The sequence below is a fragment of the Grammomys surdaster genome, unplaced genomic scaffold (assembly GCF_004785775.1).
Source record: "Grammomys surdaster isolate TR1022 unplaced genomic scaffold, NIH_TR_1.0 125852, whole genome shotgun sequence".
NCBI lineage: Eukaryota > Metazoa > Chordata > Mammalia > Rodentia > Muridae > Grammomys > Grammomys surdaster.
The window spans coordinates 2,550,937-2,566,916 of NW_021620678.1; the positions used below are offsets into that span (position 1 = coordinate 2,550,937).

General features: G+C 44.7%; 1 protein-coding gene and 1 pseudogene across 1 annotated transcript in view; one reads left to right on the forward strand and one right to left on the reverse strand.

Annotated features, from left to right (window-relative positions):
• The first annotated feature begins 217 nt into the window (after positions 1–217).
• On the forward strand, positions 218–468 carry LOC114640922 (annotated as a pseudogene).
• Positions 469–11,457: 10,989 nt separating this feature from the next.
• Slc25a17 (solute carrier family 25 member 17) overlaps positions 11,458–15,980 on the reverse strand; it is a 40,997-nt gene continuing 36,474 nt past the window's right edge. The window contains exon 8 of the mRNA XM_028789997.1: positions 11,458–12,317. Coding sequence (XP_028645830.1) covers positions 12,170–12,317 — 148 coding nt within the window. The 3' untranslated portion in view covers positions 11,458–12,169. The remainder of the gene's footprint in view (positions 12,318–15,980) is intronic.

The window sequence follows — 15,980 nt, forward strand, 5'->3', positions numbered from 1 at the left end:
GAAGAAGAAGAAGAAGAAGAAGAAGAAGAAGAAGAAGAAGAAGAAGAAGAAGAAGAAGAAGAAGAAAGAAGAAGAAGTTGTTCCAAGATAGTCAGGGCTGGGGCCTGAAGAAGAAGAAGTTCCAAGAGAGTCAGGGCTGGGGCCTGCAACGTCAGCCCGAACGAACGAGTGGACACAATGGAGGCAGGTTGGAGTCGCTGCCGCCGTCACCCTGACTCGCAGTAACCAGCGAGAGCTCGCCCGCCAGAAGAACATGAAGAAGCAGAGCGACTCAGTTAAAGGAAAGCGCCGAAATGATGGGCTTTCTGCTGCCACCCGCAAGCAGAGTGCCCCATCATCTCTACCCCCAGGGACTCGGAGATCATGCAGCAGAAGCAGAAAAAGGCAAACGAGAAGAAGGAGGAACCCAAGTAGCTTTGTGGCTTCGTGTCCAACCCTCTTGCCCTACGCCTGTGTGCCTGGAGCCAGTTTCACCATACTCGAGCCTAGCACCAATGGCATTCCCTTTGTCCTGAGTCTGCAGCGGGTTCCTTTTGTGCTTCCTTCTCCTCAGGTAGCCTCTCTCCCTCTGGGCCACTCCTGGGGGTGAGGGGGTTACCCCTTCCCAGTGTTTTTTATTCCTGTGGGGCACACCCCAAAGTATTAAAAGTAGCTTTGTTTAAAAAAAAAAAATGATAGTCAGGGCTACACAGAGAAACCCTGTCTTGAAAAACACAGAAAATTTTTATCATTATTATTATTATTATTTTGGTTTTTCGAGACAGGGTTTCTCTGTATAGCTCTGGCTGTCCTGGAACTCACTCTGTAGACCAGGCTGGCCTTGAACTCAGAAATCCGCCTGCCTCTGCCTCCCAAGTGCTGGGATTAAAGGCATGCGCCACCACCGCCCGGCTTATTATTTTCTTTTAAGATTTATTTTATTTATATGAGTACACTGAAGCTGTGTTCAGACACACCAGAAGAGGACATCAGATCCCATTACAGATGGTTGTGGGCCATCATGTGGGTGCTGGGAATTGAACTCAGGACCTGTGGAAGAGAAGTCAGTCCTCTTAACCACTGAGCCATTTCTCCAGCCCCAGAGAAAAAAAATTAAAAAGTCTTTGTGTGTGTGTGTATGCTTGTGTGCATGTGCACACGCGTGCACATGTATGTATGTGTGCACATGTGAGAATGAATGCATGCACATATGTGGCACACACACGTATTCTTGCATGTGCACATGCCACATGTGTGCAGTGTCCAAGTACACAAAAGTCAAAAGAGAGCACTGGGTCCCTGGAATTGGAGTTACAGATGGCTATGGGCTGCCCAGTGTGGGTGCTGGGAGCTGAACTCAGGTCCTATGAAAGAGTCGCAAATTCTCTTAGCCACTAAGCCACTTCTCTAGCCCCACAAAATGACTTGAACATTTACAAAACATTTTTTTTCATCAAACTTATCAGCGGAAGCAGTCTAAGCTGTTATCGTCTGTCTGACTCCCACACTGAATAATGAATTAGAAGGCCAGAGCCTGAATATCATTTATTTTTCCAGTCCCAGAAATTGGCAAGGTGTTTGCATATGGCAAATAATCAAAAAATGATTTTTTAAATACATGAGCAGAGCATTAGTCTCAAAACCAGAACTGACAATTTAATAAGGCCCTCCATATGGTACCCACACAGGGACTACTCATTGGCTGGCCAGCCACTCCAGCATGGGCTCCACAGACTCTAAAGCAAACACAGATGAGATACCCCCAGAGCAGCTAGCAGCTGGTACAGGGTAGCTGCCTAGAAAACAAAATCTAACACGGGTTTAAAGATTGAATAAAAGCAAACTGAAGCTGTGTAAAGTCGTGTGCATGTAATCCCTGTACCTGGAAGGCAGAGGCAGGGGGATCAAGGAACTTAAGTCAGTCTAAGCTATACAGAGACTCTGTCTCAAAAAGTATGAACTAATTAAAGAAATCTGAAAGCAGAAAACACCACAGTACAGGAATTATAAAAATGTAAACTCTTGTGTATGTGTGTGTACATGTGTGTATATGTGTGTGTACATGTGTGCATGCAGGTGACTGTACGTGAGCGTGGCAACTAAGAAGTCAATGCTGGGTCTTTCTCGGTCTCTCTCTCCACCTTATTTTCTGAGACAGCGTCTCTTGATGGCCTGGAGCCGGCTGATTTGGCCAGGCTGATCAGCGAGTTCTCTGTGATTCTCCTGTCTCTGCCTCCTTGGTGCTGAGAAAACAGGCATATGCCACTGTACCTTGGTTGTCATTGGACTTCTGGGGAGCCACACTTATGGTTTCTCTTACCTACTGAGCCATCTCCTTAACCACATTGTAAAAAGCCCTTCAACTAAGATAGATTCAAATGGAAAACAATCAGTATCATCTTTAGCCAGAAGCAGTCAACACCACGAGGGTGTGAGAGAGATGGCTGAGGGTGTGAGATGGCTCTGTAGGTGTATGTGCTTGCCGCCAAGCCTGACCACCTGAGTTCAATCCCAGGTCCCACAGAGTGGAAGGAGTGAAGGACTCCCACACACTGCTCTCTGACCTCCACACATGCACACTGCCTACCTGAGGAGGCCGGAAGAGGGCCTGGGCTCCCCTGGGACTGGAGTTACAGACAGTTGTGAACCAGCATGTGGGTTCTGAGAATCAAACTGGGGTTCTCTAGAAGAGTAGCCAGTGCTCTAAATCGCTGAGTCATCTCTCCACCCCATACATTGTTTTTAGTAATATTCACCTCAGCCTCCCTCTCACCTCCCCCAAGATCTACCTCAACCTATCTACTCTGCCCCAACTTCATGCCTTTTAGTTCAAGGCCAACCTGGTCTACATAGCAAGACCCTGTGTCAAAGACAACAATAACAAACAAACAAACAAAAACCCAAAAGAAAACAAACAAAAGAAGACAGAAACCTAAAAAATATAGACTGGTAGCTTTTCAGCTAGGGGTGAGGGCTTATGAATCCCTTCCCACTCCATGCTAGCATGTTGACTGGTTGCATCTTTTGTGAATGCAGTGATCCCTGCTACCTCCAAAAACAGTTTCCCTCTGGTCCTCTCCAACTTTTTAACCTTTCTGCCCCTTTTTCCTTGATAGTCTCTGAACCTCAGTGTGTGTGTGTGTGTGTGTGTGTGTGTGTGTGTGTACGTGCACGTGTGTGTACATGTGTGTGCACGTGTGTACATGCATGTGCATGTATGTGTGTGCATGTGTGTGTATGTGTGTGCATGTGCCTATGTGTGTATATGTATGTATGTGTGTGTAATATAGACATCCCATTTGTGGCTGAGCCATGTGTGTGTGTGTGTGATACAGCTATCCCATGTGTATATGTGTGTGTATGTATGTGTATGTGTGTGTGTGTGTATGTATGTGTATGTATATGTATGTGTGTGCATGTTATATAGACAGCCCATTTGTGTCTGAGCACTCCAGTCACTTACTCTTGCACTTTGATCAGGACAAGGTCTGAGAACTGCACTGGCCTGTGGATTCAGAGGTGAGAGTGTACAGGGTGGTTTGATACTATGACCATTGTTTTGTTTTTGTGGGTCAGGCACTGTTTTGAGCTGTACTCCCAGCCCTTTAAAAAAGATTTCTTTTAAACCATGTATATGTGTATATGTGTATATGTGTATATGTGTGTGAGCATGTTCACGCATCTCAAATGTCCAAAGATGTGTTGGGTCCCTCTGGAGCTTTCTCTTGCTTGATGTCTTATTCCCTCAAGACAGGGTCTCTCACTGAACCTAGAGTTAGCAGGTTTTTGTTTGTTTGTTTGTTTGTTTTTCTACCCAGCACTAGGCTGACAGCCAGCAAGACCTAGTAATCCTCCTGCCTCAGCACCAGGGTTACAGGTAGGCACAGCCAGGATTAGTTCCTTACATAGGTTCTGGAGCTCTGTTTTTTGTTTGTTTTTATTTTGTTTTTCTGAGACACGGTTTCTCTGTGTAGCTGTAGCTGTCCAAGAACTTGCTTTGTAGACCAGGCTGGCCTGGAACTCAGAAATATCCATCTGCCTCTCTGCCTCTTGAGTGCTGGGATTAAAGGCATGAGCCACCACCACCAGGAAGTTCTAAAGATCTGAATTCAGTTCTTCATTCTCCCACAGCAAGCACTTTTACTTACAAAGCTATCCCATCTCCCTAACCCCTCCCCCACGATAGGCAGAGTCTTACGTAGACCAGGTGGTCCTCAAACGCGTGTGGCTGTAAATAACCATCAACACCTGATTCTCCTGCCACTAGCTTCTAAAGTGCTGGGATTAAAGGTGCTGGCCCTATGCCTGGTTTTAACTCTTTTTTTTATTGTGTGTGTATGCATGGGGAAGAGGCATGTCTGTGGAGGTTAAGGGACAAGTCTGGATGTGGTGTTCTCCTGCTTTTCCTGGGCCTCGGGGATCAAACTCAGATCACTCCACTTGTGTGGCAATAACCTTTACCCTCTGACCTGCACCTCACCAGTTATAACCTCTACCCTCTGACCCACACCTCACCAGTTGCCACTCTATAACTGGAGATTGTCATTTTCTTCTCCTCTCCCACATAAACCCTAGAAAGCCTGCTTTCCTGATCAATTAGACGGCTTCTGTGGGAAGTGCCGCACCCCACAAACATTAGCATTAATACAAAGCCTTTTATTTAGATAGCTGCACCAAGCCTGTAGCATCTCAGCCAGCCCACATTTTTTCGCATGCACAAATGCCTTACAAGTGAGCTTTCTATCGACTTGGTTATTATGGTAACATTCAACTGCCAGGTAATCGATGCCTGGCCAGCAGGAGCTCTCTTAGCCCTGTGGCATTTGGCCCCATAAAGCCACCATTCTAGCTTTTCTAAAGAGCCCAGGTGAGTCACTAGCTCAGCCAGTGACGCTTGCTATTGAACATAGCCTGTTACTGAGTAACTGATAATTTCAGGGACGGAAACCTAATTTGAATACTGAATAAAGGAAAACATTATTGGATTTGGCTTCTCTCTTTTTTTGCTCTTCTCTGTTTATTTATGGCAAATATTCAACACTCATTACTGTCTCCACTTTTTTTTTTTTTTTTTTAAAAAGAGGAATACTTCACAGATCTGTGTCACTGTGATGGCTAGTCTTGGTTGTCAAACCACTCACCTGGTGCATTAGTCGGTATTCTCTAGAGGAACAGAAAAGATCCAACAGGATAAAGAAATGTATTGAAAGAATATATTAAACAGCCTAAGAGATGGAGAACCCAGTAGTTGCTCAGTCCTTACGGCTGGGTACCTCAGCAGTTGGCGTAGCTGGCTTCAATCTAGTTCATTATAGGAAACACCATGATTGATCAGCAATCGCAAAGGTCTGCATGAGTCACGCCATTACGGATATCACATTACCTGAGCTGCCCATTAGAGCCAGACCGTTATAAACAATGCTTGCCCTGGCCTGCCCATTGTGAGTCAGGCTATCACAGGCACTGCTTTGCCAGTGCTCCCGTTATAGTCCCTACAATCCCTTTTGCGACTCCAGTGCCCAATTAATTAAACATTGCATTTAATTCACCCAATTGAGCAGCAGCATCTCCAACCCTGGGACCGGGCACGAGGAGAGCAAGGACAGAGCTCTGCGCACGAGCCCCTCACTGTTTTCTGTCTTATAGCATTAGTGAAGGGTATGTCTTCTGATGTGATTTTAAACAACAAATCCACTCAAGCATTCCAATTTCTCTGAGCCTTAAAAAAAAAAAAACCCTCAACATTAAGCCAAAAAAATAGCAGGCATCCCTGGCTCCTTCTAGCAGGGCAGCTTTTCACAGACACTCAGTCAACAAATCAAATAAACTCTTGGTACCTTTTTAACTGTTCTAGCTTCAATAGTAAACCCAGCATCTTTGCCCAGGACTCATGTTGGTAAACTCGGCCTGTTCTAGCTTCATAACCCTTTGCCTCGATACTCACTCCCTATAAATGCACCTCCACACATACTATAAATCCACCTCCACACATATTCCTCAGATGTCTGTCTGAGTGAGTTAACAAATCCACTGAGTTCATTTGTGTAATACAGCAGGCGGTGGGGAGGCATCCTCTCCTAAGGATGAGGAGACCATTTCCTCAGGCAGACTGGACCCATGAGAATCTGAGGATTCAATACCAATCTCCTTAGGGTCCTTCCACACATCACCCCAAGTCACAGGATCCTATTCTTGTATAACCAGAGCTCTCCTGTTAACTGCTGGTACCCTTAGAGGCTGGGAATTATATCTGTACTGTAAGTCAGCTAATTGTATAAGGAGGGCTTGGGTTTGATTTTCTGCAAGTTGAGTTCTCATGGCTGTTGGCTTCTCTTCCAGGGCACACTTAGGAACCTTTGGATTGTTTATGCACACCTGGGGAATCATCAATTTTATTACTCAACTCATTTTTTTCCTCTTTTTCATTCATACAAAGACACCAAAAGGAAGCAGGTGGCATCATTACTCTCCCATGATCAAAGGTTTTCTATAAAGTCACTAATGCTCGCTTCTCACAAGAGAGGAATCAGGCACATTGAATGCATTTATCTTGCATACTTCTTTAAATTGCTCACACTATGGCCTTTCAGTGCTCTCCATGCTACAAGACAGCCTTTAGCAACCATGGGTTTCATCCAATTGGGAGATCCAGCTCCAGACACCACAAAGCCCATTAGAGAAATTCATCCTTGTAATTCTGTTTCTCCAGAATCATTCCTGGTACCACAAATTATATTAGTCAGTGTTCTCTGGAGGGACAGAATCAATGGAATGAATATACATATACACACATATGTATACATATCACATATACAACATGTATATCACATACACTTATATATGAGTGTATCTAGAGAAACTAAGTCAGCTTACATAGCTTATATTGAAGCAGTAACAGGGATCTCATACCCGAGGGGCTGAGCTCTCGGTGCACAAGGCTTGGAGCCTCAGCAGTCCCAATCTGGTGCTGAAAACTGCAGAGTTTCTGGAGAGTCACTGGTCCTCAGTCAACAACGGAAGCCTGGAAATGTTAGCTGTGATATCAGCAAAAGAATCATCATCAGCAGCGGCAGCAGCCACCTCCTCAACAGGGAAACTCAGCAGCAAGAGGGAAGCCCATAAGGGCAAAAGGCAAATAATCTTCCCAGTGCCGATGTTTTTGTTTGTTTTTTGTTTTGTTTTAAATCTGGAATGCTACCAGAAGGTGCTGCTGCACTGTGGGTGGGTCTTCCCACATCAATTAAGGAAATTGAGACAACTCTACAGGTGAAAATCCCTACCCAGTGATTGTAACTTGTGGCAAACTGACATTAAAACCAACTATCACACATGAAAGGAGGGACCCTCAATGAGGCCTGCCTAGTCTCCATCAGAGCGCCCTGTGGGGATGCCTGTGGAACTTTTCCTTCATTGTTAACTGGTGTGGGAGGGTCCGAACCACTGTGGGGGGGATCTAGGGAAAGGTGACTTTTGAAAAGCCACAGTAAAACCTACTGTTCCAGAAGCTTCCTAACAATATATAAAAGATTTAAATGAAGTCACCATATCATAGGGAATGCAGTGACCCAACTAGACATCATATATAATATACCAAGTAAAAGCCTCAGCGTCAGGAATGGGTTTCATCTTTCTGAGTCATCGGCCAAAGGGCCTCATAAGTCCAACCTACAGCTTTTTTGTTTGTTTTCTTGTTTTTCAAGAAAGAACATGAAATTGGGTGGGTAGGAAGTTGGGGAGGATCTGAGAGAACTTTAGAATAAGATCTAAATGCTTTGTATAAAAAATTTTTAAAACAGTAAAAAATAAAAACATGGCACATCAAAAGAAATATTCAAGCCAGGCAGGCGGATTTCTAAGTTCAAGGCCAGCCTGGTCTACAGAGTGAGTTCCAGGACAGCCAGGGCTACCCAGAGAAACCCTGTCTCATAAAACAAAAAAACAAAACAAAACAAAGAAGGAGGAGGAGGAGGAGGAGGAGGAGGAGGAGGAGGAGGAGGAGGAGAAGGAGAAGGAGAAGAAGAAAGACTCACAATGAAAATGAATAAAAAAGACACAGAATACCCAAGGAAAAGAGATTTTCTTGGTTCAAACAGCATTTGCTAAACACAGATACACAACACATACCATGCCAGTGCTTGAGACCCCACATATCTGTCTGTTGCTCTCAAAAGTAATAATTTCACCTGACAGGAGAGGACACAGGCTTTGAAGGTGAAGTGATTGATCTGCGGCCACGAGGCTAGGATTACATGCTAGACAGAAACTGAGCCTACATCTGGCTCAGAATCCAGAGTGCCTTCTGTGGGACCAGTCATACCCAGGCAGCGATACTCCTGGTCAATATGACAGTAGTAGTTACTTATCCCTAATGTTTATCTGGTTCTAACAAGGCATGCAGTGTGACTTCATCTGACACTAGTGATCACCCCATGAGCTAGCTTTATCAAGAACTCTACTCCTGAGCTGGAGGGATGGCTCAGCAGTTAAGAGCTGTCCCACCAGAAAACTTGAATTGGATTCCCACCAGCACCCACATAGTGGCTCACATTCATCTGTAATTTCAGTTCCAGGAAATCCAGTGCCCTTTTTTTGGCCTCCTTGAGCAAGTGGTGAACAGGCAAAACAGTCATACACACAAAATAAAGCAATATTGAGAGGCTGGGGTGGGGGTGGGGAAATATATTCCATGCCACAGTTAAGAAAACTGTTTTCTGAAAGTCTGGTTTGAGTGACAATCTGTCTAGTCCTGGAACCGGTTCTCTTAATCTCCAGAATGCAGGAGACTCAGTTCTGGCCGTGGCTCTACCTAGGCCAGTCCTCTTGACAGTTGTATTTCAATTTCCTTGTTAATTAAATGGGGCCATTGTTACTTGTCCCTATCTACTCCACAGAGATACTGGGTTGACGAGAGGAGAAAAAGCAAAAGCTTCAGACGGGAAATTGCTGTACAAATCTGGATACAGTCATGAGTTCCACTCAGTTCCCACAGCACCATCATAAAGGGACGGAGCTGACATCATTAGCTCTCACACACCCTCTGAAGTGGGTAGGAAGTATCATTATCTCCACTTATCAAAGAGTGGAAGTGAATGAGATGGGAGTTAGCGGCAGACCTGGGAATAAAATCTAGGATTTCCAATTCCCGCTCCTTAGGTTCTTGGGGTACAGTCTAGCTTTCAGAGTTCTGAGTTAATTGTAAAATAGTCAAGGGTAGAAACATCAGTGTCCACTTCAAAGCAGAGATTAAATGCTCACAGAAATGAACACTTCCACTGCAGTGATGCTGATGTGATCTCTAAGGTTCTTAATCCTCCTAAATCTAAAGTAACTACACAATTTAAGATGAGAAAAAAAAATCCCCATCCCTTCTAACGGACACCAGCACTTTATCATGCTCAATTAACCTGTTAGTAACTAAAGGCTACAAAGCTAGGTGTTATTACCTAGAAAGCCTCATTACTGGACTGCCTCTCATAAGATCAGAGAAAAGGGGGCTAGGCGCGGTGGCACATGCCTTTGATTCCAGTATTTAGAGGCACAGTCATGGATCTCTGTGAGTTCGAGGCCACCATAGTTTACATAGTGAGATCCATAATACCCAGAGCTACAAGACCCTGTCTCAATAAAGCAGAAGGACCAACCAACCAACCAACCAACCAACCAACCAGCCAACCAAAAAATGAAGTATCAAATACATTCTAACACCATAAACACTTAACTTGAGCATATTCTTCAGTTTAGAGATTACTGTAACACGTGACCCCATCAGCCCCCGAGATCAACACTCAAGGATCAAGGTGAACAGCAGAACTAAAACGGTTGTGAAGGTGCACTAGCACCTCCTAAATCATTTTCCTCCTCGATGGAGCCCGAACGGTAGTCTCGGGGTTCCCACCCAAAAAACTCCAACCCAAACCTTAAAGTAAAATAAAAAGTAGTAATGGCAGAGGGGACCTGGGGAGATGGCTTAGCCAGCAGTGGCTGCATGAGGATCTGAGTTCAAGCACCAAGATCCATGTAGAAATCCAGCACGGTGAAGCATGCCACAACCCCAGCACTGGGGAGGTACAATTGGGTGGCTCCTGGGGGCTGGCCAGCTGCCTAGTCTAGCCAAATCAGTGAGCTCCAGGTTTAGTGAGAGACCCTGGCTCAAAAAGGTAAGGGAGGGGGGAGCCTGAAGGGAATAGCCAATGGCAACCTTTGGCTTCCACACGCAGGCGCACATTTCCTTTTGCTCCTGCCCTCACACATACACACATCCAATAGTAACGGGACCAGTCCTGTCCCCCATAGGGAAAGGGTGTTCAGTCAAGCCCGCCTAATTCTTGTTCTCTAGAATGCCCCAGCCCCCTTCAGTTATTACTAGCTTAATAACCACACACTGTGGAATCATCAAAGGAGTGGGAAGAGGAGATTTCCAGAGTCCAGATCCACAGAATCCTCATTACTCTCCAACTGACTGAATGACGAACGTGACAGAAACCAAATCACAAAGTCAGTTATTCTCCTAAGAGGAAGCCACACTTGATCTTGGCGAGGAGGCTGAGAAAAAAAGAATTCTGTAAATGGGAAGAGAATTTGCTTTGTGGGTAGCTTGAGCTATCTGAATCTGCTCCTGCTGTGTGCTCTGAGGGAAGGAATTGGCGACATGGGACTTCCAGATTTCTAAGAGGCCATCTTTTCTATAACAATGCAGTTTTCCTTGGAGAGAAATATTTATCTGGCTTCTGTAATTGAAGCCAGCCCTGTCTTCTGTTGGGCCACCGGCCCTACGATCTCTTGAACTGTATTATAGAAGGAACTGCCTGGGGATCTTGTTAAACTACAAAAATATGACTGGGGAGGCCTGGGCGGCAAGCCTAACCTGCTCTCAGCTGATGCCAGCGCTACTGTTTGCTGGGCCATATTTTACAGTAGTAGGGCTCTTAAGGAATGTTTCAAAATGGAAATAACCTGCATCAAATGCTTCTGAAAATACAGCATCCACACAGAATCTACAAGGGAAGAGAGCACTGCAGAGACCACACAAGGGACCTGCCTCCCAGTGCCCTTGTACAATCTTCCTCTAACCACCCGGTTGCACACTGTCACACTGTCTCCGTTACTGCTCTGTTGCTGAGATAAAACACAATGACCAATGTAACCTGTAAAAGAAAGCACTTAACTTGGGGCGTAGGGTGTCGGAGGTGTAAGGTCAATGACTGTCACGGTGGAAAGGTGGGCAGGCGTGGTGTTGGAGCAGTGGCTGAGAGCTCACACCTTGAGGCACAGTCACAAGGCAGAGAGACACGGTGTGGGCTTTGAGACCCCAAAGCCAGCCCCCAGTGACACACTTCCTCTGACAAGGCCACATCTCCTAACCCTTCCCAAACAGTTCCGCCCACTGGCACCAAGCATCCACATGGGAGTCCACAGGGCCATTCAAACCACCACACATACACATTTAAGGTCTTAATAAAAGAGCAACTTTCACGAATGTTTTGTGTGTGTGTGCTGACAATTTATTGAGGCTTATGTGATTGGAGCTTGCACAAAAGGACATACAACATCAAGGCTTTTTTGTAGTAAAAGACAATTCAAAATAAATATGTATTAAAAAAAACTATGTCAAACACCAATGAATAATTGACATTTACAAATCTTAAGAAAATCATTTAGGTTAATAATTTTCATTTCCCCCACAAAATAAATAGCTTTCTTTAAGCAGGAGGGAAGGAGTCAGACAGAAATAAAGTCATGCCCATGGCACAGTCATGATGTTATTCTCAGTGAGGAGTTCTTTACCAAGACTAAGACAGAAGAGTATCTGAGGAGAATAATGTTACTGAATCGTCTGGAACCCAGGAGAGCTTTAGAGAAAGAAAACAAGTGGTAAAGTTGAGAAAAGCCTTAGATGGAAAGTTCATTCCCCTTGAGAAAAATGAGTGAACACCCACAGACTTCCATTTTCGGGGTTTCAATATTTTCATATCAGTCTAACCTCTACCCCCGAATCCAACCTAACACCATAAAACACCAAAAAAAACATAAAAGCGATAGGCTTAGCTGGCTATACTCTGTTTAGCCTTTGATGTTTTTTACAGCCAATAACATGAATGTCTACGGTGTGGATGGAACCGTTGGGAAAGGAGAACTGTGCCTCTTCTCTCTGTGCAGCACCTGCGTCTCCACACTGTCCTGTGGGCGGGCCTCAGTGCTTATGTGTGCTCTTCAGACCCATTACGGTGAAGGTAGCAGCTGTCAGTTTCTCGTACACAAGGAACATGAGGGCGGCTGTGAGCACTGTCTGCAGCAGCTTGGCTTCGAGGCCTTTGTAGAGTCCCATTATTCCAAAGCGCCTAAAAGGAAAGAGGTTGGGAAAAAAATGGATTTTCTTTGTAAAAATGAGCTCTTGGGTTAGATCTGCTGCTCTGGTAGCTTCTCCCTGAGAGGGTTTCTCTTTAGGATCAAAACAAGCAACAGAGGTTTTCAATTCCAACAATCTGCTGCTGGAGTATTTCTTAGCTTTGAAGGTGGACAGATGAAACTCTGTACAGGGTGCCATTGATACTGTCTTTATTACAGCTGTCATTAGCTAGGCGAGTGCTAGCTGCACTAATAGGATGGGAATTCTGAAAGCTTCTGAAACCATCATAGTGCCCAAGCCAGAGATCTAAGAACTTTTACGTTTAATGGGCCCCCAACTCCAGGTATTTCAACAGCCCCCAAGTGGTAGGAAAGCCATTAATTGGTTCAGATCATTTTAACCTCAACATAACTAAGGAAAGAGACAGAAATGAAGAGCTGTCTGATCCTCAGACTGCCTGTACATTTGGTCCTAGGGCTCAAACGAAATTCACCAAGCATCTGAGTCACCAAAACTGCTGATTAAAATACAGATCTGCTAGCCCAGTCCAAGAATATATGACTCATTAACTTTGGGGACAGGACTCAAAAAATTTGCATGTCCAACAAGCAAGCTCCCAGGTGGTGAGGAGGAACATGCTAGCCTGGGACCAGCACATAAGAGCTCCTCAGACAAGAATGCATTGGCTAGAACCAGAACCCTAAAGCAAATAATCACTCCAAAGTTATTTGCTGAGAGTGAGTTAGTCTCTTATTTTTTATTTTATTTTATTTTTTTTTTAGTTTTTTGAGACAGGGTTTCTCTGTGTAGCCCTGGCTGTCCTGTAACAGTGAGTTGACTATAGACCAGGCTGGCCTTGAACTCAGAAATCCGCCTGCCTCTGCCTCCCAAGTGCTGGGATTAAAGGCGTGCGCCACCACCGCCGGGCTGAGTTAGTCTCTTATGCCATCTCAAAAACAACTGCAACCTATGGGTCGACGTTAAAACTAATCAAGCTAGTTTATATATGTGCTGTAAAAATTTATTGCCAGGTAATCATGTGAAAAACAGGGTGCAAGACTGGACCCATGTCTTTCCCGTTCGTTCACTGACTACCCCTGCTCTTCAGGGTGACATTACCCACAATGGAAAGCCCAGCCAGAGCTGCTGAGACTGCAGACTCTGAGGCCACTTTGCAGGGAAGGTGCAGCTCTACGCTGTGACAAGCATTTCAGCTGTGTTTTCTTTTTTACAGATAGGGTCTTCATGTAGCTCCACCTGGCCTCAAATTTCTTATGTAGCCAAGGTTGTCTTTAACTTTTGGTTCTTCCATCTCTACAGGTGTGTATATCATACCTGGCTTCAGCCAATGATACTATGCTCAAACCTTTGTTTTGTGTGTGTGTGTGTGTGTATGTCTGTGTCGGTGCTCAAACCTTTGTTTACACATGTAAAGCCCAGAGGTTGACTTGAATTTTTCTTTCCCTGAGACAGGGTTTCTCTGTGTAGCTCTGGCTGTCCTGGAACTTGCTCTGTAGACCAGGCTGGCCTCTAACTAAGAGATCTGCCTGCTTCTGCCTCCTGAGTACTTGGGATTAAAGGTGTGCACCATTACTACCCAGAAGACTTGAGCATCACTGTCTATTGAATCCCACCTTATTTTTTGAGACAAGGCCTCTCATTGAATCTAGACCTTGCAGTATTGGTTAAACTGGCCAAGTAAACCTCCAGGACCCACGTGCTTTCACCCACCAGTGCTACAGGAATGGGAATACTCTGCCACCTGGATTTCTATGTGGGTGCTGGACATCTGAACTCAGGTTCTCATGCCTGCATGGCAAACACTTTATCAACTGAGTGTCTCCCAGCCCTTTAGGTGTTTCTTCTTTCTTTCTTTCTTTCCTTTCTTTCTTTCTTTTCTCTTCTCTTCTCTTTTCTCTCCTCTCCTCTCCTCTCCTCTCCTCTCCTCTCCTCTCCTCTCCTCTCCTCTCCTCTCTTCTTTTTTCTCTTTTGAGACAGGGTTTCTCTGTGTAGCTCTAGCTGTGCTGGAGCTTGCTCTGTAGACTAAGCTGGCCTTGAACTCACAAAGATCTGCCTGCCTCTCTGCCTCCCAAGCGCTGGAATTAAAGATGAGCCGCCACCACCACAACCCCACTTTTTAAATAATATTTTTATTACTTAAAAATTTTTTATGTGTATGATTGTTTTGTCTGTATCTCACATGTGTGCAGTGACTGAGGAGGCCAGAAGAGGGCTTTGGCACCCCTGGGGCTGTAGTTATAGCTGGTCTCTGCAGGCACAGTGTTATTGTGCACTGTGTTAACGATCACCCTGTTGGCTGAGCAGAGGTGAGAATAGGGCGGGACTTCTGATCCCAGCCAGGGGAAAGGGAGAGAGAGGAAAAGGGGAGTGTCCAAAAGAAGGCATCATGGAAACACACCCGACCAGAGAAAGCTAGAGCAACGCGCTAAAATGCAAGTGTCTGGGAGATTTTGGTTGAGAGGTAGTCAGATTAGCTTAGAGTATTAAAACATATTAAGAACTGCTCAGCTATTGTGCTGTAGAGCTTGATTAAATAAATCTTATAGACTCTGTCTCATTTATTTAGGAGCTAGCCAGAATAAAGAAAAATCAACACTTTTAAAATTACAAAGTGCCATGTGGGTACAGAACTGGACCCAGGTACTCTGGAAGAGCAGCCAATGCTCTTAATCCCTGAGCCATCTCTCCAGCCCCTCTTCCTTTATTTTTATTTATATGAGTACACTGTAGCTGTCTTCAGACACACCAGAAGAGGGCATTAGATCCAGCTCTAGATGGTTGTGAGCCACCATGTGGGTGCTGGGAATTGAACTCAGGACCTCTGGAAGAGCAGTCAGTGCTCTTGACCACTGAGCCATCTCTCCAGCCCCATTTCAGGTGTTTCTTAACCACATACAATTGGAGAGGGTTGGCATGTTATTTTATTATAAATGACAGTAACTATTAGCCAGATGTGGCAAATAAAAATTAAATCAACGGCCGGTCAGTGGTGGCACAGGCCTTTAATCCCAGCACTTGGGAGGCAGAGGCAGGAGGATCTCTAGGAGTTTGAGGCTAGCCCGGTCTACAAAATGAATTCCAGGACAGATAAGGCTACACAAAAAAAAAAAAACCCTGAATTGAAAACCAAAAAGATTAAAACAATGGAAATTGGGTTTCTCAGTAGCATCGTAGTATTCTATATGCTCAACAGCTCCGGGCAGCTGGTCACAACCTGCCTGAACTGTGCAGGTGTTTCCATCATCACAGAATGTGCTACAGCAGGATGGCCGTCGTTCATCTGGCTCTGCCTCTCTCGAGTACTGGGCAAACTGCTTACTCTAAATCTGCTTCTTGATTTGCAAAATGGGAATATAATTGCTTTTCTACAGGGCTGAGTGAGGACCAAACAGGACCAAGAAACAAGATGTGAAGATAGTTCATTTGCAAATTATAGGACCTCATCAATTTCCAATTGAGAACATTTTAGTTAACTCTCTTAGTAATAATGCCCATGCTTCTTAACCTTCTCAAAGCTGGAGAAAATTTTAATTGCTGTCATTCTTGAGGGTCAATATACAAATATATAATTTTTGAAATGATAAAATGTCAGTATTGCATGTGTCCTAATTCTCTTAACTAGATAATTCCACAT